The sequence below is a fragment of the Globicephala melas genome, chromosome 15 (genome assembly GCF_963455315.2).
Source record: "Globicephala melas chromosome 15, mGloMel1.2, whole genome shotgun sequence".
NCBI classification, from domain to species: domain Eukaryota; kingdom Metazoa; phylum Chordata; class Mammalia; order Artiodactyla; family Delphinidae; genus Globicephala; species Globicephala melas.
This window is the reverse complement of record NC_083328.1, coordinates 17,251,539-17,273,947: the sequence shown is the minus strand read 5'-3', so window position 1 is coordinate 17,273,947 and position 22,409 is coordinate 17,251,539. Positions and strand designations below refer to the sequence as shown.

Genomic DNA, 22,409 nt, shown 5'->3' with positions numbered 1-22,409 from the left:
TCGTGCCCCGGTCCGGGAAGATCCCACATGCCGCGGAACGGCTGGGCCTGTGAGCCATGGCCGCTGAGCCTGTGCGTCTGGAGCCTGCGCGTCTAGAGCCTGTGCTCCGCAACGGGAGAGGCCACAACAGTGAGAGGCCCGTGTACCGCAAGCATCCGTTAATACCACTGGACTGACTACTGGTGACCCATGGGTTTTTTGTGTTTTTTTTAAGATTTTTTTTCATGTGGACTATTTTTAAAGGGACTATTTTTAAAGTCTTTATTGAATTTGTTACAATATTGCTTCTCTTTCAGGTTTTGGTTTTTTGGCCGCTAGGCATGTGGGATCTTAGCTCCCCAACCAGGGATGGAACCTCACCCCTGCATTGGGAGGCAAAGTCTTAACCACTGGACCACCAGGGAAGTCCACCCCATGGGGTTTTGAACAGCCTGACCCTTGTAACCTTAACAACTGCCCTGTGGACATAGCACCTTTAATCGGAGAATTTCCCTGGGGAAGCAGTCCCCCTCCTTTCCCCTAGCCCTCTGTTGGTCTCCCTCTTCATCTTTAGACACTCACCCACCCACTCTCATGCCCAGAGGTTTTATACTGGGCTGAACTGGGTCCACAGATGTGTTTTCCCACATTTAAAAATAATAATTTCCCATAAAAACCTGGACATTTCAGTCTCTTGATGAAAGGGAGCTTTAGCCCTGGGGCTGTGTAGACCTGCCTTCCTACACAGCCCCAGTGGCCACCCCCTTGACCTTGGGCATGTGATAACAGTTTGAGTCAGTCTTCTGGCTGGTGGTGCCAGTCATTAAGTGTCTGCTTCTTGCATTGAGAATACTGGCCTGACCCTACAGGCATCTGTGACTTCAGCCCCTAGCCAAGCCACCTCAGAAAGCTGGCCGTCTCTTGAGCACCCCGTATCCTTGCCCACCTCCCTGCCTTGCCTTTGCTGTGCTCCCTGCCAACCGTGCCCTTCTTTCATGTCACTTTCACACTGTAGATTACAGTGAGTAACCTCACCTGCAGTCTTAATTCCTCCCACGCGGTGCAATCCTGTGGCCTCTCAGGCATGGTGCTGTATCACAGGTACTGGGCTCCACGCCTTTCTCCTTCTCTGTGGGTAGAGACCCATTCTTGTTCCTTTGCATGCCCAACACTTGGCCCAAGGACTGGCACAGGGAGATGCCCATGAGTGTTTGCTGGGTTGACATTGTAACCAGGAAAGAGATGAATCCATTTGTTCCTTAGTGAATTGTTGGCTGGTCTCCATTAGCAGAGAAAAAGCCCTTGTAGACAAGCCTCCAGGCCAAGTTCCAGAGACCTCAGCTGGTTTCTCTTTCTCTGGTGGACAAGTATGGTTCCTCCAGACTCTGTCCTTTGCAGCAATTCAATGCAGTCCTAATAATATACTCTAGCCTAGCTACCTTTACTATACCCCAGAGCCTCTAGTTTTATTTTGTTCTTCCTCAGCTTTTCAGTTGGCATTCTTATGCTCCCCCATTCCCTATCCCAGTAAAGTCACTGTCACTCCTACCTCCCGACTCATTTTGGAGTCCGATGCTATTATACCTTGACCACCCTTAGCTGATGGATTCTCCAGGCACAGCCCCTGACTTATGTCCTTAGGGGATAGGAAAGTTACAGGTGAATGCAGCACCTGGCAGGAAGTTGGAATATCACAGACGTCTAGTCACCAACCACAGGTCCCCTGCACAGACTACAACACTTTTCTAAACTCTAAGTGAACTTGCAATGCATTGTGTGTGTGTGTTTCCACTCCAGAGGGTCCCAAACTAATTAGATACATTGTATGAACCGACATAAAATCACAGAAGGTTAGAGCTGGAAGGGACTTGACAGATCTAGTCCAGGATCCCATTCGGGGAATGCTGATATATCTCAGAACACTGAGGATCCTGTAGAGAGGTCATAAGTTTAGAAGCCTGCAGGGACCAGGCAGGTAATATAATGGCGGCAGTGGCCAGGGTTCATTTCATTATGCTGATTTGCGTGGGGCTTTTTCAACACCTAAATACACTTTGCATATCTGGGAGTTTCCTAAAGAAATATGTTGTCTACTAATTTTTTTTAATTAATTAATTTATTTTTGGCTGTGTTGGATCTTCGTTGTTCGGTGCGGGCTTTCTCTAGTTGCGGCGAGCCGGGGCTACTCTTCATTGCGTTGCGCGGGCTTCTCATTGTGGTGGCTTCTCTTGTTGCACAGCACAGGCTCTAGGGCGCATGGGCTTCAGTAGTTGCAGCATGCAGGCTCAGTAGTGATGGTGCACGGGCTTAGTTGCTCCGTGGCATGTGGGGTCTTCCCGGACCAGGGATCGAACCCGTGTCCCCTGCATTGGCAGGCGGATTCTTAACCACTGTGCCACCAGGGAAGTCCCTCTACTAATTTCTTGAAGCACGTGTCTTCCTCCATCTCTCTGTCATCTATACAATAGAGATAATAAATGTATTCACCTCCTAAGGTTGTTGTGAGAATTAAATACATTGGTAGCTGCCAAGCCCTGAGATCAGGGGTTGGCACATGAGAAGTACACGTGTTAAGTACTTTTGATAATGATGTTGATTCACTCTTGCTGGAGACGTGGACACATGAACCTTCACTTGCATCTTTACTGTAGGGAAAAACCTCAGACCTGCCGATAACGGCAACTTGGACTTGACCTCTGTGATAGGGAGGCAACCGGGGAACGGGGAGGGATGGGAGGGCACCATGCCATCTGGTGGGCATTGCCCTCAGCTCCTGACAATGGCTGCCAGACAGGAACACAGGTCCTGTGTTGACAGATTTTTCAGTTTTTCAAAAGAATCCAGAACTCAGGATTTTTAAATGTGACATCATCTCCCAAGCTTTAAATGTTGGCTGGGAGGAAAAAAAAAAACCTTTCTTAACAGTTTGGAGACCAGACAAATGTATGTGGGCTGGGTTCAGCCAGCGAGTGACTTTGGATGTAGTCTGATCACTGTCGTTTATCAGATGTGGAGGCCGAGGCACGGGTTGTAGTTAAGAGCCCCCGATGGGCAGCCCAAGAGCAGGTGAACAAGGCTCAGATCGCTTTCAGTCCGGCACCCCTACCCATACCACAAAGCCTTTCTCGTAATGAGCCTGCACAGCAGAAGTTCTGTCTCCTGCCTCCACTGGGATGGAGATTTCATTTTAAGCCTGCAGAGTGGAACTATGAAAACCAGGGCCAAGAATTTAGACTCTCCTCTCCCTCTCTTCATGTTGATGCTCACCTGAGCCTTCCTCATCCTGGAAAGGAGTGGAAGGAGCCGAGCTCATGGAGTTAGTCAAAAGGGCTTCGAGGGGCTTCCCTGGTGGCGCAGTGGTTGAGAGTCCGCCTGCCGATGCAGGGGATGCGGGTTCATGCCCCGGTTCGGGGAGATCCCACATGCCGCGGAGCGGCTGGGCCCGTGAGCCATGGCCGCTGAGCCTGCGCGTCTGGAGCCTGTGCTCCGCAACAGGAGAGGCCACAACAGTGAGAGGCCCGCGTATCGCAAAAGAAAAAAAAAAAAAAAAGGGCTTCGATTTCTGGCGACTCCTCTTCCCAGCCACGTGATCCCGGCTGGGAGAGGGGCGTTAGTTACTTCATCTCAGTACCTAGACTCTTAAATTGTAAAACGGAGATTAATAGAGTGTAACTGGGAAGAGCTAAATCGGACTCCATGTTGATGTTTCTTTGACTTTAACCTTTGCTATTCATTGCTTTTGTTATAATCATACACAATGGCCTGACTCACGGAACTCTGCCCCTCTGCCTGAATGTTGAACTAAAGCGCCTTTGTTCAGCTCACAGGGAGACAATCTGACCCTGCCCACCTGTGAATGGCTGAAATTAACACGTCCCCTCACCAAAGCTGGCCATTCCAGGAGATGTTTTGCAAGACTGATGGCCCTTTTTACTTTACTTCCTCACCACCTCTCCCTCTCTATTATGCCTTTTTACTTTACTTCCCTCTCTGATTCTATAAAAGAAACTGGCATCCAGACCCCATACGATGGTTATTTTGAGACATTAGTCTGTCATTTTCTTGGTCTGCTGGCTTTCCTTATAAAGTCATACCCCTTGCCTCAACCCCTCGTGTCCAACTTATTGGCCTGTTGTGTGGCGAGCAGAGCGAGCTTGGACTCGGTAACGGTAGGACCTTCCCAGAGGGCTGCTCTGAGAACCAAGTGAAGTCATCTATCTAAAGCCCTTAGAATGGTGCCCAGCACTTAATAGGCTCCCAGTAACAATTAACTATCAGAGGAACAAATGCATCTTTTTCCTTAGGATCCCGGGGCTCTCATGAACCAGTCTCATGTTTTCCAAGCTTGTTTGGCTGATCATTTATTGGAGGGGGATGAAAATACTCAAAAGATACTTGAATTTGGATATACACACACATACACATATTTCCACAAATGCGGTCAGTGTCCTCACTTGTGTTCTATGGGGAGCTGGGATATGGGAGGAGAGGGCTGGGTGGGGTTTGGAGTGGGAGTGCGTTTGGGAGCTTGTATGATGGATACAGAGGTAGATCAAAGTCCATTTTAGCCTGGGAAGCGTGTCATCACGTAGACCACTGATTAGATTACAGATGTGTGGCATTTACTTATCTTCACTCTTTCAAATGAAAAAAATCAATATTCTCCAATTATCTCCAATGGTGTATTTTTTTTTAACTTAATTTCTTTTTGGCTCTGTTGGGTCTTCGTTGCTGTGCGCTCCAATGGTGTATTAAACTTACTTTGTCATATTTCATTTCACCATCCCAGAAAGAGCAGGGGGAAAGGGTCAGGAAAGCACATTGCAAGAGAAGATGAAGTCTTTACAGCAGTTCATAATCATGCCTCCTGCCCTTCCAGCATTGTCCATTCAGAAATTTGGTCATTCACTCATTCATCAATTTCAGAAATGTCTACCTACGCCTACTCCATTTCAGGCACCGTTCCAGGTGTGGGAAATTCAGTGATAAAAAAGCCAGACAAGCAGCCTCTGATTTCACAAAGCTGATATCTAGTGAGGCAGGCAGACTACATCAGCAAATAAAGATCAGATAAGTGCTATGCAGAAGATTAAAGTAGGGAGGATTGGGGGCTAGCCCACTCTGAGCAAGTGGGTCCCTTTAAGCTGAGATCTGATTGATGAGAAGGAGCCAGCATGAGAAGACCTAGGGCGATGAGGACAAAGGTCTGGAGGCAGGAATGGATCCTGAGTCCAAGGAGCAGAAGAAAGACTGGGGGCTGCAGAGGTGTGAATGTGAGGGAGGGAAAAGGGAAATGTACAAAGTGAAATACACCAGAGAATGGTCAGGCAGGCAGGTGTCATCCCTTGGACTTACGGCCTTATTTTTCGATGGCTGCAGTGGGAAAAGCCAGCAATAGTGGAGGGTGGAGACCTACCAGGTGGCTATTGGAAAGATGACAGGGCACACAAAGGGGTGACAGAGAGGAAGGAGCAGATTCAGGATATGTTTGGGCAGCAGAGTTCAGCGGAACTCCCTCAGATCCACAAACAGCTGTTTCTGTGGAAGGAAACTGCTAAGTACCTACTATGTGCAGGGCAGTGTTCTAAGTGTTTCACTTGTACTATCTTAACCCTAAAAATGGAATTGGAACTCTTAGGATTCCCAAACAGGTAATTAGTGGCAGAGCGAGACAGGCTGACCCAGAGCCTAGCCTCTCAGCCACCGCACAGCATCGTCCCCAGGCTCTCATCTGATTAGGAAGCTGGCTGAAGAATGCACGGCTAAGCATTTCTAAACCAAGCGAATGCGCGGAACGGTGTGCAGGTTATAAATAACCATTTCTAGCTGCCAGCTGCTGTTTAGGTTTGGAAAGGAAAAGAGAGTCTTAGCGTGACTTGTTTATCTCAGGTAATTTGGCAGTAAACTGGGCCCTGGGAATTTGAGTTGTACAGAAAATGCAAAGGAAGAGTGACAGGGATATTGTTTCGGGCTTTCAGAAGACAGGATGTAACTTAAAGGCCCAGAACCAGCCTGGAGGTGCCCATGGAGTATTTGAAGAGAAAAATGTGTCTCAGAACCAGTGTTTGTTTACTTGGCTCCCAAACAGTCATGCTTTTTGTCTAATAGATTCTGTTCTGATGATGATATTTCCTTAAAGAGGTCTCCCTTCCCCCTCCCCAAAAAGGGTCCATGGCATTGAGATAAGGAAATAACGGGAGGAGTGGGAGATTTTCCCATCTTCTGCCTAGTTGTCTACTAGGTTGGAAACTAGAGGCCTCTTTTGTTGGGCCTGTCCAGAGCTCTAAAAAAATTTTAATTACTTGTCAACATTTAAAAGATTAGAAGCTTTCTCATACAACTGGACTTCTCTGGAAAAATCTCACCCAACAAAACTGAGCCCACATTCCTGCCTGGAAACCTGCAGCTGGAGACAAATAGTGCTTCCTCTTTAGGCTGGGCAGGTGCTTGCCAGACTGCCCTGTCCCCACCCTGCCACACGTGTCTCTGCAGAGGCTGTAGGTTCAGGAGGCTGGGATGGGGCTGAAGGTGGGTGTGGAGTGGCGTAGAAAGGCCAGTGGGCCTGGAGCTCTGGCACTCCTGGAGGTGAAGAAGGTGTGCAGGCAGGCGGGCCACAGGATGCAGTGAACACGGGATTAGCAGCTAGCTGATGGCTTCTTAACCCCAGTTCTTTCTCTTCATTGCTCTGTGACCTTGGGCAAGTTACTCTGCTCCTCTGAGCCTCCCTCCGGCTTTGTTGTTGCATATGCTAGTGAGGGAATCCCAAGAACTATCACCTGGGGAGGAACCTGACCATGCCCGGTAAACACTAGGAAACCACGAGTTCCAGACAAGCCATCTGGACAGGTCTCAATCTTCCTTTCCTTTTTTTTCTTTTTCTCTTTTTCCTTTCTCATCTTGTCTAGACGTTTCATAAAAAAAAAAACTTAGCCCTCAAGTAAACGAGCAGGTCACCACCAGCCTACTGGCTTAGCTCAGAAACTGTTGTTTCAATGTCCAGAAACCATATTTTGTCATCATTTCATTCTTAACTCTCACACATTACAGACTGATCTCTTAAAAGAAGGCAGCTTGTTCTCCGAAAATACTGTGTCCTTTCGAGCATGCTTCGGGGTCCCGAGGTGCATGGCGGCTACCTTGTCTCCCTCCGCAGACCACACCCTTGGACCTTAGGTGGGAGTGTCCACAGCGTTTCTCACTATATTTAAAAAAAATCTGAACTAGCCCTTTTGGACATTTAATGTTTTTTTTTTTTTTTTTTGCGGTACACGGGCCTCTCACTGCCGCGGCCTCTCCCGTTGCAGGGCACAGGCTCCGGACGCGCAGGCCCAGCGGCCACGGCTCCGGCGCCCAGCCGCTCCGCGCGGCATGTGGGATCTTCCTGGACCGGGGCACGAACCCATGTTCCCTGCATCGGCAGGCGGACTCTCAACCACTGCGCCACCAGGGAAGCCCCACATTTAATGTTTTAAGTTTATTTTAGTTTCTTGAGTAGGAAGAAGTTCCAACTAAATCATTCAAAAATAAAAACAATAGAAAAAGTTTACATTGAGAAGTCGCTCTTGGGCATGTGCCTTCCAGGTGGTTCTTTGTACAAACAGAACCAATACGAGCATATATTCTTTTCTTTATATATAAGTTCATTTGTACCTTTTTTTTTAGAGAAATCTGTTTTTATAGGTGTTTTTTGTTTTTAAAAAAATTTATTTTATTTATTTTTGATTGCATCTGGTCTTTGTTGCTGCGCGCAGGCTTTCTCTAGTTGCAGCAGGTGGGGGCTACTCTTTGTTGTGGCACGGGCTTCTCACTGCGGTGGCTTCTCTTGTTGCAGAGCACCGGCTGTAGGTGCATGGGCTCCGTAGTTGTGGCTCACAGGCTCTAGAGCGCAGGCTCAGTAGTTGTGGCGCATGGGCTTAGTTGCTCTGCGGCATGTGGGATCTTCCACGGACCAGGGATCGAACCCATGACCCCTGCATTGGCAGGCGGATTCTTAACCACTGCACCACCAGGGAAGTCCCAGGAGCATATATTCTTATTTTCCCTCTTTCATAGAGAAAAAATTGCATACTACGTCAACTGTCTCCCCCTTGAGTTCATTTAACATATGGTCATATTACCAGCTTGCCATTCTTTCACCCAGTATTCCATTTCCATTGTGTGGATCCACCATATTTATTCAGCCAGTCCCCACTGTGATAGACTTATAGGTCACTTCTAATATTTTCCATTGCAAATTATGATGCAGTGAATACCTTGTGCATGCATTTGTTTCCTATTTGTGGAGCTATTTCTTCCCGGTAGATCCCTAGAAGTGATATTGCTAGCTTAAAGGGATACTGCCAAAAGCCTTTTTGAAGATATTGCCAAGATCCCCTCCACAGAGCCTGTATCATTTTATATTTCTCCCAGCAGTGCTCGAAAATGCCTGCTTCCCAGATCTTGCCAACAGTACATTGTCAAACCTCTGGAATTTTGCCAATCCAATGGGTAAGATTAAGTGGCATCTCTGGGATATTTGCCATTTGAATTAAATTACATAGATATATAAAATGAGAACAGGGTGAGCCCTTATATTTGGACTGCAGGAGAAATAAGCTCGTTTTAGTAACCTAGTAGAAGCACCATCACCCCAGTTGGGAGAAACAAGTTCTTCATTTAAAACTCCTTTTCGATGGGGAGGTCCCTGCATGGGCTTGGATTTCCGCTGAGTTGCCTTTATTCTCCAAAGCCCAGCCCTGCTTGCCAAGGCTGAGCGTTGTACCTGAGTGGATGGGCGTGAGTGTCTAATGCCAACCTGCCTTTCCACATCTGGCACTTAATGGCAGTTTTCTGGCTAATGGGGAACTCCATCTTCCTTGACCCTTGGGGAATCATTTTGTTCTAATCCCCTTATTAATTACTCTAGGAGTCCAAAGTACATTAAAAAGCTGCATCACAGAAAGAAATCCTTAAGTCAGACTCCCTCTCTAGCACATGCTGGCCTTCTCAGACTTGTCTTTAACCTGACGGAGGGGCAGTGTAGTCTAGTGGTTAGGAGTGCAGGCTCTGGAGCCAAACTACCCCGATTCAAATCCAGGCTCCTATACTCGCTAGCTGTGTGATATTAGGCAAGTTTCCTAACCTCTTTGGGTCTCCGTGCCCACCTTGGACAAGTGGGATAATAATAGTACCTATTTCATAAAGTAGCTATAAAGAGTACATGAGGGGCTTCCCTGGTGGCGCAGTGGTTAAGAATCTGCCTGCCAGTGCAAGGGACACGGGTTCGAGCCCTGGCCCGGGAAGATCCCACATGCCGCGGAGCAGCTAAGCCCGTGCGCCACAAATACTGAGCCTGTGCTCAAGAGCCCGCAAGCCACAACTACTGAGCCCACGTGCCACAACTACTGAAGCCTGCGTGCCTAGAGCCCATGCTCGGCAACAAGAGAAGCCACGACAATGAGAAGCCCGCGCACCGCAACGAAGAGTAGCCCCCTCTCGCCGTAACTAGAGAAAGCCCGTGTGCAGCAACGAAGACCCAACGCAGCCAAAAAAATGAATGAATGAATTAATTAATTAAAAAAAAAGAGTACATGAGTTGGTTCATGTACTTAGCTTGGAGCTCAGCGCCTGGCACATGAGAAACCCTGACTAAGGTGAGCTCATGTGGTAATGATGATGATGATAGTGACGCTGGTGATAGTGATGCTGGCGCTGGTGCTGGTGCTGGTGATGATGGCCATTGGGAGCACACTGAGCCTGACCACCTACAAGCTACCCTTCTCTGGCCTTGAGTAAGCAGCTCAATCACTCACCCTCAGTTTGTTTCTCATTTCTTCATTGGCTTGTTCTAATGGGAATAGCTCTGTCCACCTGAAACAAGAGTCAGCAAACTACAGCCTGGGCACCATATCTGGCTTGCTGCCTGTTTTTGTGAATAAAGTTTTATTGGAACACAGCCATTTGTTTACATATTGTCTATGGCTGTTTTCACGCTCCAGTGGCAGAGTTGAGTAGTTGCACCAGAGACCTTATAACCTCATGACTTTATGGTCTATAAACTAAAAAAATATCTACTCTCTGGGCCTTTACAGAAGAAGTGTATTGACCCCTGATCTAAAGGAGAGTCTGTGAGGATGCAGGAGATGAAGCCTGTGCATAGAACCTGGACCATAGCAGGTGTCCTGTACAGTGGAGCTATATCAACTAAGGGTTTAAGCTTCGGGAGCTCAGTGCCTGGTTCTTGCCACCATCCCCGCCCCCGCCCTCTCCTCCTACCCCAAGATGAAAAACAGGGAATAATTACGATATCGATAGCTTAGTTAGCGACACCATAAACGTACATCTTGCATGTGTATTTTACCACGCATTTCCACATGCACCTTAGTCAGCGACAGTGGGTATGAAATCTGTGTCCTGGAGGCTGTACTTTACAGGAGGTCTAAGGCTCTTTTTCAAGGGGAATTTTGACACTGATTTTCCTGTGCCTGAGGACTTCAGAAGCTAACATCCAAGGAAGACACAACTTCCCTCCAAATGGTAGTGATGAATATTATTATCTGCATCCAGAGCAAAGTAAAACGAAAGTGTCAGACTCTTCTAACCACTGAAAATTAATCCTAAGTGCAGATAAAATCTCTCTGAAATCCTAAGTGGGAGACCGGTATTATATTTACGACAATTCCATGCAGTCCCTTTTTCTTTTCCCCAGGCACACATCTGTTTTCTAAAGTGAGGTGTACACGTGGTATTTACATGTGGCCTTATTTATTGTTTCCTGGCTGAAGCTGGCAGGTCACCTTGCAAAATGCAGAGGAACACCCCCTTAATTTTGCAAGCAGCATATATTGATATTAATGTCACCTTCTCACCCCTCCCTAAGTCGCTGTGAGGATAAAATGAGATCTAGGTAGGAAGCTAGCTACTCAGAGAAGCTAAGTGCAGCAGACAGGCACAGTGTAACCTGGTCCCTTCTGTCCTTGGGGAGAAGGAGTCGTCTCCACGTCGAGCTACCTGGAGGAGAGAGGGGCTCGGTGGGGCGAGGACAGAGGCATTCGATAACAAATGTGCATAATTAGAGTGAATTATCTTCATTGCAAAATAAGCAAATTATTTTCCAATTTAATGAATAAAGGAGCTTCTAATTAACTCCAGTAGAGAGATTTGCTTGCAAATTTCAGTGGTTAAGCTCTCTGTTCTTTGTATTAATATTTTCTTTTTATGGCTCACCTAAATCTTTTTTTTTTTTTTACTGTTCTTTATTAGTATAAAAGAACTTTAGAGATGGAAAGCAAACCCAGAGGTGATTCAGTCTAATCCTCATTTTAAAAAAATAGGAAGAAAATATGGCCCATAGAGAACCTGTTGGATCTCGTGAGTTATCTAAGATCTCATAACTGGTCAGCGATCCACTGGACTGGATCCCCAGGCATGAGTCTGACCAGAACAGGAAGGGCCTCAGCCGGACCCTGGGGTCTGCCGTGTTCACCCCCGAACTAGCACTGTTTCCCTCCCACGCCCTACCCTTGCTCTGCTGACATCTTACTTGCCTCAACACTGCTTTTGCTGCTAGAGCACCCTGGCCTGTCAGCACAGCATTCCTGCCCTCCAGTCTGCTCTGCGCCCTTCCAGCTCCAGACCCACCTCCCAGGTCCTGGCTCTGCATTGCGTGGCCTACTACCTGGTATGTCATCCTCTCTGGTCGACCTTAGGGCCTACCCTGAGGCCTTGACTGACAGCCAGAGCAGGTGTGGATGAGGGTTTGGGGGAGCTGTCCACCCAAGCTCCTGCCCTAGAGCATCAGGGATCAGGAGGTCACGATAAGATTGACAACAACCCGGATCACCTGATCCCTAAATCCTGGGCTTTTTTTTTTTTTTTTTTTAGTTAATAAACTTTATTTTATGGAGCAGATTTAGGTTCATAGCGAAATTGAGTGGAAAGTACAGAGAGTTCTCATATATGCCCTGTCCACCTATGTAAATCCTCCCCCACTATCGACATCCCCCGTCACAGTGGTATCTTTTCCTGGGTTCTTTTTGATCTTTAAACCCTAGCTTCTTTGTCTTAAGGCAAAAAAAAAGAGGCAACAGACACACACACACAGAGAACCTAATCTAAGTGGGTGTCTGTGGAACACAAAGGCAAGCGTGCAGTCGGTTTCAGATCTGTTCATTCTGTCTTGGCATTCTGTGTTAGTCTGTCCCCAAGGCCAGTGGCTGGTGGCTGCTCACACATGGAGGTAGCCCTGCTCTGGCCCTCTATCCTCTCTCTCAGAATCAATTTCAGTGTTAGGGGCTGGGATTCTGATTGGCTGCAAGTGGGTCAAGTGCCCATACCCAGTGCAGCATATGAAGTTCAGGGTATGGGGTCATGTACAGTCATGGCTGCCACAGGACCCCACTGTGGTGATGGGGAGGAAGAAAAGAGAGAAGGGAGAAGTCTAGGGTGTCATTATGAGCTGAGCAGATACCCCCAAAGATGTCTACCATACCATGATACTGTACATCCCGGGGTCTCCTATGAACAGCTGCCTCTTTTCTACATCCTCTTATGTATTGGCCCCAAGTTTGGCCAGTGCCAGAAGTTCATCTTTGGACCTTTGCTCTTTCCCTTATTCTCACATTTTTGGAAAGAGCATCATCCCTTGACCTGAGCTTTATCACTATCTGTGAGCCCCTCTGCAAGTGACCGCATCCAAAGACAAGCGTCTTTCCTCTCAGATTCGCTCCCCATCTCTCGCCTCTCAATAAGTCATCACTAAGCCTTTTTGTTGCTGCCTTCAGAGTGCTCCTGGCTAATGGGACATATGATTGTGGTACTCTAGAAAATAGCCACCTGAGAGTGAAGCTGGACAATTTGGGAGACACACTGGCAACGTGCAGTGAGGCTCGCATCTTATGTTTTAAAACCAAGGCGATCCATTAATTTCCCACCAAGGATTCCTTTTATAATGGACACTTCCATTGAAGTTGTAAAAACTGCACTTGGAACAGCATACTTAAACATTCTGATGTCCATCTGTGAAATGTATGCATAACTTCAATATTAGTTTTCCAGTTTTCCGAGAAAAGCCACAATTCTCTCTGAAATTGCCCCATTATGTGAAATGCAGGTGATTACTGCTAATTCACATCTGCACCAGCACCTATGTGGCGAGTTTGGGGGTCTGGTGCAGTGTATTGGCACACACTCATCAAAGGTTATGTGTATGTGCACAGTGGAAGGCATTTTATATAACTCCAATTTAATAAAAATGTAATCCGACTGGGAAAAACTAGTCTGTCAGCCCTTGCAGAGTGCAGATAATGTTCCAGATTAAAGAGTGGAGGCTTTGTTCATTATAGTCAAGTAATATGAGTGTGTGAATTACCATTTCATTGCCGTTGGTCTATTTCAAGAGTATGCCATTTTCCCATTATCATAATAGGCTACATTTTCTTAAAATCACTTGATTGTGATTGGTCCCATCTATTAGGTTTGCAAATAAAAAGCTTTTGTGGTGATAAACTAGCTGTTTTAAAACAGCCTTAATCTCTGTTTCTGTTTTTGAACAGCTACAGGTCAGACTCTGAAGAAGGCTGAGAGAAGCCGGTCCTGCTCTCGGGAGAAAAAGGAGGTAAATGATTTGCTGGGGAGGGCAGGTGGGAGGCAACTCTATTTAAAGAGACCTGAGGGAGTGGGCTGGTGATTAAGTATCCCTGGATCTCCTATTCTTTTCTCTCATTCTCAACTGGAGTTATCAACCCAGTGTCACTTATAGTAATAATCTCTTACCGAATGTATCAGTTAGCTTTGGCTGTGTAACAAGTCACCCAGATTTTAGTGACTCAAAACAACCACAGATTTAGTTCATGATTCTGAGGGTCAGCCATCTGGGCTCAGCTTCCCCAGGCAGTTCTGCTGATGGGCCAGGCTCTGCTGACCTCAGCTGGGCTCACTTATGCATCTGCAGTTAACAGAGGTGTTGCCCTGGGGCTGCCTGAACATCAGTTAGGGTGCTTTAGTTCTCCTCCGATGTTCTCCCATCCTCCATCAAGCCAGCCAGGTTTGTTCACATGGGGGCTCAGGGGTTCAAGAGCATGAGATTGGAAGACGCAGGAACTCCTGAGCTCTAGGCTTAGCACTGGCATGGTGTCACTTCTGCCACTTTCTGTTCTTTAAAGCAAATCACAAGGTCAATGCAGGTTCAAGGGGTGGGGGAATAGGCCTTACCTCTTAACGGGAAGAGCTACAAAATATTGAAATATACCACATTCTTGAAATTTACCATTCTTGAAATTTTTGAAATTTACTGCACTGAGCCCACCTGCGCCGTGCTGGGCACCAGGGCCAGGACTAAGGGATGGATGAGAGACAGTCCTTGACTCAGGGTGTGTACAGCGTAGTTGGAAGGGATGTGCAATGAGATCATTACAATACAGTGTGAGAGTGCCAGTACAGGGAGAGAGGGACAAAGAGTGGGATTTCAATGCGGAAAAAGGGTCACCTGCCTCTGCCAGTAGTATCAAGAAAGGCTTTGCAGAAAAGCGGATGTAAAGACCAACTCTTGAGGGTGAGTAGTTTTCCAGACCAAGTAAATAGCATGGTCAAAGGCAGAGAGATGGGACTTCCCTGGTTGCACAGTGGTTAAGAATCCGCCTGCCAATGCAGGGGACATGGGTTCGAGCCCTGGTCCGTGAAGATCCCACATGCCGTGGAGCAACTAAGCCTCTGCACCACAACTACTGAGCCTGCGCTCTAGACGCGAGCCACAACTACTGAGCCCATGTGCCACAACTACTGAAGCCTGCGCGCCTAGAGCCCGTGCTCCACAACAAGAGAAGCCACCACAATGAGAAGCCCATGCACCGCAACAAAGAGTAGCCCCCGCTCGCCGCGACTAGAGAAAGCCTGCGCGCAGCAACGGAGACCCAACTCAGCCAAAAATAAATAAATAAATGCATTTAAAAAATAAGTATACAAAGGCAGAGATATATGAATAAGGAAAGCTGCAAGATCATTGAGCCTGAGGTGGGAAGTGGCAGTTAGGACCCATGAATTACTGAAGGGCCCTTCAATCAAGACCCAAGCTTGTGGGAGTTTACATTTGAGTCTTACTTAGCGGCTGATGGGAGCAGGAGTGTGAAGGCTTCTTGCTCATCATCAATATCAACCAATCCTGAAATTCGTCGACACTTAAGTACTCACACTCTTGACTGTAAACTGACCTGATTCCAAAGACAAAAGGGAATTTCTCTGGCTCAGCTGGGTCCAGCGGCTCAAAAATGGCCACTAGACTTGATTCTTCTGTCTGCAACTCATGGCTCTGCTTCCTCGGTGTTGGCCTCACCCCAGACAGCTCTGAGGAGGCAGGTCAGGGTTGGCTTGCAAAGGGCCTTGTGTGCTTTGCTGTGACTTTCATCCTGTCTCCTGTTGCCTCCTTTCTCAGCTGTAGCCAGAAGAGCCAGTGTGGCTTTCCTCCTTCTTGAATCGACCTGCCTGGGATGAGGGCTGGGAGATAACTTAGGAACTTGGATGCTGCCGCAAAGACCTCCATGTCAGCCCCAGTGGACACTCTAGAAGCTGAACCAGGGTGGGTTTTCCCACTCCTTTCTGGTGGAGGCGTTTTTCTGGAGGCAGGAGCAGGTGTCCTTGTCTCCACAAAGTCCTTCCAGAAACCTCAGGGTGGAGGAGCCACAATGGGAGTGAGCGCAGACCTGCAGGCACCAGGTCTCCCTCGATTAAGTAACCAAGAGTGAGGGACTTCCCTCGCAGTGCAGTAGTTAAGAATCTGCCTGCCAGTGCAGGGGACATGGGTTCAATCCCTGATCCGGGAAGATCCCACATGCTGCGGAGCATCTAAGCCCGTGCTCCACAACTACTGAGCCTGCACTCTAGGGCGTGCATGCCACACTACTGAGCCCGCATACTGCAACTACTGAAGCCCATGTGCCTAGAGCCCGTGCTCCGCAACAAGAGAAGCCATCCCAATGCGAAGCCCGTGCACCACAACGAAGAGTAGCCCCTGCTCGCTGCAACTAGAGGAAGACCGCCCGTAGCAACGAAGACCCAATGTAGCCAAAAATAAATAAAAATTAAAAATAAATTAAATTTATTTTTTAAAAAAAGTAACCAAGAGTGGGGACCAGTCCCCCTAGGCCAGGAATGAATTGTTTAAACCTGAGGCCTTTGGTTGCAGAATGACAGCATCCGATTTATCCACATTAAGAAATTCTCTGGAAACATGATGGAGCAGGGCAGCCGGTAACTAGCAGAGATACTTTTTCCCTCCCCTCCTCTCTCTCCTTGGCAACAGGACTCCCCTAATTGCCGCTTTCCCGGCTACTCCCATCATTCCAGTCACCCGAGAGCATTTCAGATCACTCTTCTGAAAAATGCTTGAATGAGGAAAAAGGGAGAGTGGGGTTGTTTATCACAACATCTGAGTTTAACCCTGAAAGATGTTTAAAATGGTTTCACGCCCTCTGAAAAAGAGAGTGCTTTCTTAACAAGGCTTTCGTTTGGTTAGAAAAACAAGAGAAAGAAACTAATAGCAAGCTGCCAGGATGCTCATCCTGATATATTATAACATGCCTTTCCACCCACCTCCTCTTTCCACATCCTTCCCCACCGCCCCCCCTCCGTCGTCTGTGAAATCTGCACTTCCTGATACTCTGTGCTTACACAGGATGCCAGGTATAGAGGAAGCTTTGTCCTTGCGAAAGGCAAGGAAAAGACAAGCTGGTTAGAACAGGCAGACAAGGACACTCATCATGTTCCTTCGGAGGTAGGGTATACGGGCCAGCTCACACCTTGGCAGGTGGATGTGCAGTTTCCATCCTGGGTGGGGATTGGGTACCATCCTGCATGGTCATGGGCCAGCACAGCAAAGGGAGGATGGGAAGTTCTCGGTGAGCCTGCCAGGCCATGTTCAGCCCAAAGATGTGTTTTATTTGGACCATACCCTACTACAGCTTTTAAAAATTAGGCAGCTGCATTCAAAAATTAGGAGATTTCACATTAAAATGCTGACTTCTGGCTTCTCTGGAAAAATGGAGAATGACAACACTGAGTCCTTCCTTATTCCTATAAGGAATATTCCTGTAACAGTGGGCAATGGCTTCTGATGAGAACATGTCCCCCTTTTGATGGGACCCTCCCTGTCCCCCCCGACCCCCCACCCACTCAACAGCAAGCAGGTATCAGCACCCACATGATGCCAGGCCCTGTGCTGGGTGCTTGATGTCAACAGTTCACAAATGTTGCAGCACGTTAGAATCACCGGGGAGCTATTAAATACCCCCATGTCCAGGCCTCTTTCCAAACCAGTTAAATCAGAATGTCTGGGGGTGTGACCCGGGCATCAGAATTTTTTAATCTTCCCAAGTGCTTCCGACGTGCAGCCATGGATGAGAAGCAGCGTTTTACGGGTTATTAAGTAACCCCTGGTTCTCGGTGCTTCCCCACGCACTGCACGCCTGCCCGGCTCCAAGGATGCTTCGGTTCTCCAGCCCCGTCACAGACACAGACAGGCACAGATCATAGCAGAGAATGAGGAGACCCAGGTAAAGCCCCAGCGGGTGCTGGAGGAGAGAGAGAAGACTTCCTGGAAGAGGCGGCTTTAACCGAGGTTTTGGAAGGGTTACAGTCATTTCTGAAAAAATGTACCTTTGATGGTTGGCTTGAAGTCGGTATATACTTTTGAAGTAGCTGGTGAAAGTATTCTCCACTTCTTCTCTAGCAAGGGATTATGTAGTGTTTCTGGCCCTTGGTCATGAATTATTAATGGTTTTGAAATCGTGGTCACTGTAGTTTACTCAAAAATCATTAGAAAGTAAATTTATTATACAGTGTTAAAAAAGAAAAAAACCAGGAAACTGCAGTGGAGGAAGAAATCTTTATTCATCATCCCCCCCCCCCACTAGGGTCCACCCTGATGGCCATGGCACCTTGGGGCTCACAGACATGGCGCTGGGGACATGTTCTGCTACTGCACAGAGGCATGGAGGCCCCAGGCAACTCTGTGAATTAGTGCCCACAATGGGCTTCTGTCTCAAATCCTTGTCAGGTGACCTTGGAGGAGTCTCTTGACCCCTCACACCTGATTTGATAATTCCCACCTTGGAGACTCAGTATACAGAGTCAAGGCAGTAATAAAGTGCCTAGCGTAGCACATAGTAAACATTCCGTAAGTGTTGGTTGCTACATAATTGTAATCATTCCTTAGAGTGTCTAGAATTTAACAGAGAGACAAGTCGCGGCCTTGGAAGGAAAAGGCAGCACAATTTCACTTAGTACTGAAGGGGTCTCCCTTGCTCCAGCTGGACTTTAGGCTCATTCCAGCCGTCCAGGCTCCTGGCTGTGCGCCCCTAGTCCAGCGAGCCCCAGGCAGGCTAGCTCTGGGGCCCCCACTGTAAACCACTTTGAAGGCCTTCTGTGATCATGGACTGCCTCCTTGTGCAGCTGATTGGAGATTCTGCAAAATGCTTCTGACGGCACACTCCTCTGTTGAGCTCACTTTGTAAAGGACTGAAAAAGTCATTTAACTCAACCACCTAGAAAATGTTAAGCCTTCCCTTTGCACGCACGCATAAGTGTGCACACGTGCACGTGCACACATACGAACACTTCCTGCTATTAAGCAGAGCCTTGTGGTGCAAGGACTAGAGATGCCTTTCATCTTGCCAAGCAAAGGAGGAGACTGGGTTCTCAGGGGAGCACAGCAAAAGAGGAAAGCCAGGATCCAGGGTGCCTCCAGGGATGGGGCTATCCCAACAAGCTCTCCGTGTGCCACCACGGACACGCCTCTGCTCCCCTCTGGTCCCTCCCTGTACCTCATTGTCGTCTTTATGCTCCTCTCTCCCAGCTGTTCCTTCTTTCAGCTCAGAGGCCAGAGAGAGAGTCTAATCAACCTGGCTAATCGATGCTAAAGGGCATTGAGGGGGTACAGTACTCAACATTAGCCCCCCAGTTGCCCTCCCAAGAGACAACCATTGAAATCAATTTCTTGTGTCCTTCCGGAAATATTCTATCTATCCCCTCTGCCCTTACCTCTACCTCCTGCCTTTGAACACAATGATAGCATGCAATACACATTGTTCTGGATTTTTCTTTTCACTTAACAACATGTCTTAGAAAACATTCTATAGTACAAATCTCATCCATTCTTTTTTTTTTTTTTTTAATTTATTTGGCTGCGCCGGGTCTTAGTTGCGGCATGGGGGATCTAGTTCCCCAACCAAGGACTGAACCCGGGCCCCCTGCATTGGGAGTGTGGAATCTTAACTGCTGTACCGCTAGGGACGTCCCTCATCCATTCTTTTTTATGGCTGCCTAGTACTCCACTGTGAATCCACAGAAACACAATCCTTTATATGAAATCTTTGGGGCCAAATGTGTTTCATTTTTTTAGAATTTAGAAAGTAATACCATCCCAGTATGGCCTGGGTCAGCACTCTATAATCAAATATGTTAATATATCTGTAGGAAAATAAGAATATTCATACTGTGTGGGGTAAATCAAGACTTTAAATTTCATGTCAGTTCAGATCTGGTTTTGCTTCTAAAAAAATGACATATAAAGGATCGTGGGCCTGTCCATAAATACATGAGCAGTTCCCGGTTAATGACTAATCTAGGCTATCAATAGTCTTCTGCTACTATAAGAGTACTGGAAAGAATATTCTAGAGCAGGCATCTCGGTACACTTGTGCAGGAATAGCCAAAAGTTAATTCTTGCAAATAGAATTAAGGGATCACAGGGGATATGCTTTTTCAGATGAGTGTTTATTTTTGTTTTTGTTTTGCGGTACGCGGGCCTCTCACTGTTGCGGCCCCTCCCGTTGCGGAGCACAGGCTCCAGACGCGCAGGCTCAGTGGCCATGGCTCACGGGCCCAGCCGCTCCGCGGCATGTGGGATACAACCGGACCGGGGCACGAACCCGTGTCCCCTGCATCAGCAGGCGGACTCTCAACCACTGCGCCACCAGGGAAGCCCTAGATGAGTGTTTCTGATTTGTTTTGTAGCAGTGCACGAGGTGGGCAGAGTTTTTTGTTCCAAGACACCTGGTAGCATTCTGACCAGATTCAAGTGTGGCTACCGTTGGCGGAGGCACCCACACTCAGTGGCCTCTGCTGTAGTTCCCCAGCCCGCTTTCCTCAGCAGGGAGTGGGAGCAGGGCATTGTCCTGAGAAGGACTTGGGGACCTGTCCAGCACCTCGATTTCTGAATGCCATCTCTCACGGGCCCTCAACTCCAAGCACCTGTCTTGGCCAATTGCAGGAGGCCAGTGGGACTGGTGACTCTTCTTGTAAACTTCAGACCCCGCTAGCCTGGAGATCCTCCCCTTTCCTCATTTCAGTTCTCAGTGTTCTTGCAGCTTCAGTCTCCTGGGGGAATCAGGAGCTGCCCCTTGCATATTTACAGATTTCCACTGCTTTGTTTAAAATGTTAAAAAAAAATTTTTTTTAAGGAAGGGAGAAAAAAAAGACAATGTAAGCTGATGGTGCTGCATTACAAGAGCCTGTCTGATGTGACAGCTGACATTCCAAATCTGCACTTCTTCTGGAAAAAGTTCACATTTCTGGGCAGAGAAGAACTAAATCCATTTTACATCCAACTCCCAAATGTGTTCCCAGTTGCGAAGTTACCGTCGTCAGTTTTTTTGCTTCTTGTGCTCTTGGTCTCCATTGCTTTGAGACCTTGGACAAGTGGGGGCCCTGGTGACATGAACAGCTTCTGATTTCTGCAGGGCAGGGCAGTCACATGGCAGGGTTTGAAGCATCGTAGCCAAGTGAGCCCTGGAACCAAACAGCCTGGATTCCTAGGCTCGTGCCGTCACTCGGGCAAGATACCTAACCTGTCTGTGACTTGACTTCCTCTTCTAAAGAGTAGGGATAATATAGGGAATCCCCGGTGGCTCAGTGGTTAAAAATCCACCTGCCAATGCAGGGGGCACAGGTTCAAGCCCTGGTCCAGGAAGATCCCACATGCCGCGGAGTGACTAAGCCCGTGCGCCACAACTACTGAAGCCCGCACGCCGAGAGCCCGGGCTCCACAAGAGAAGCCACCGCAATGAAAAGTCCGTGCACTGCAGTGAAGAGTAGCCCCCGGTTGCCACAACTAGAGAAAGCCTGCACACAACAAGGAAGACCCAACACAGCCAAAAATAAATAAATAAATAATAAAATAAAAATTAGAAAAAAAGAGTAGGGATAATATAGAAGCTGCAGCCTAGGGGTGAGGTAAGGATTCAGTGAGCTGATGCGTGTAAAGTACTTTGAACAGTGCCTGGCACTTACTAGGAACTCGATAAGTGTTGAGTATTATAATTTAGGACTGCTGTTATAATAAGTATTATATTGAGGGCAAAATGGCTCGTTAATCCCTTCCGAGTCGGAAGTGGATGAGAACTCTTTCTTAAAAAAAAGCAGGACACGGATTGGGCCATTGTTCCTCAGCCCTTCGGTGTGACAGAACAGCACATAATCCCTCCTGTGAGAATTACCTTGCCCTTGAATCACCACCTACTCCCAGACCCCTGCAATCAGGCTGGGAGCTGCAGGAAGCGTATGTACAGATGCCGTGCCTGTAACCCAAGTTAAACAGCAAGGCCAAGACTTGAGCTTCGAAAAGCAAAGAGAATCAATTTCTGATAAAATGCCAGGGAGGAGATTGACATGTCTAAAACCTTCCTGGTATCAGCTGAGCTCCCAGCAGAAGATTAAACTCGGGGAAAAAAACCCATCAGAGAGCTGCAATTTGTGACCAGAAGGAGATAATGTTGACAGCTTCTTCTTCCTGAGTCGGTTTTGGATAAGCATTGTGCCCTTCACCAGAGCATCATCAAAGTTTCCTATATCCTCAGATCTTAGGCATGAAATTGCCCTGAGTCTCCCTTCACCTCTCCACCGCCCCCCTAAATCACTTTATAGAATACAGAATATGATTAGAAAAAAGAATGATACTATCTAAAGGAAGAAGTTTCCTGCAAATTACTGATGAAAGGTATGTGTCCAGGGTGAAAATGCGCCCGTAGAATTCTTTCTCAGTCTGGGGACACCTCTGGAGGAGCAGAACGAGGGCTGTAAGAGTGCCAGGGCACCTGGGCTCCAGTCCTGAGTCACCGTGGCTGACGGTAGGCACACTCACTCTCCCCGCTCTGGGCCTCCGTTTCCTCTGTGACTACTCTGGGTCTGATAAGAGCCAATGGTCCTGTGAATTTCAACTTCATTAGGATTCACAAGCTGTGTCTCTTAGGCTCTGTTCAAGTGATAGAAGCCTTCCTCAAACCAGCGTCAGCAAAACAGGGAATCCTTTTTTGCCTCACCTAGCTGTAAAGTTCAGGGGTGGACCACGTCAGGAATGGCTGGATCCAGGCGCTCCGGCTCAGTCCTTCTGACCCTGCCTTCTTCCAAGACGTGGCCATTCTGCAGCTTCTGGTCCTGCTCAGTGTAAACTGGCCACTGGCAGC

General features: G+C 47.7%; 1 protein-coding gene across 4 annotated transcripts in view; it reads left to right on the top strand.

The window, feature by feature from the left end:
- The window catches only part of KATNIP (katanin interacting protein), a 200,656-nt gene that overhangs the window by 6,496 nt on the left and 171,751 nt on the right, over positions 1 to 22,409 (top strand). For 3 of the 4 annotated variants that reach the window (XM_030871579.2, XM_060284721.1, XM_060284722.1), the window contains exon 2: positions 13,512 to 13,573. In XM_030871579.2, the coding sequence (XP_030727439.2) occupies positions 13,512 to 13,573 (62 nt within the window). Of the gene's footprint in view, positions 1 to 13,511; positions 13,574 to 22,409 lie in introns of those variants that run through there. The other variant, XM_060284723.1, reaches the window with a different exon arrangement.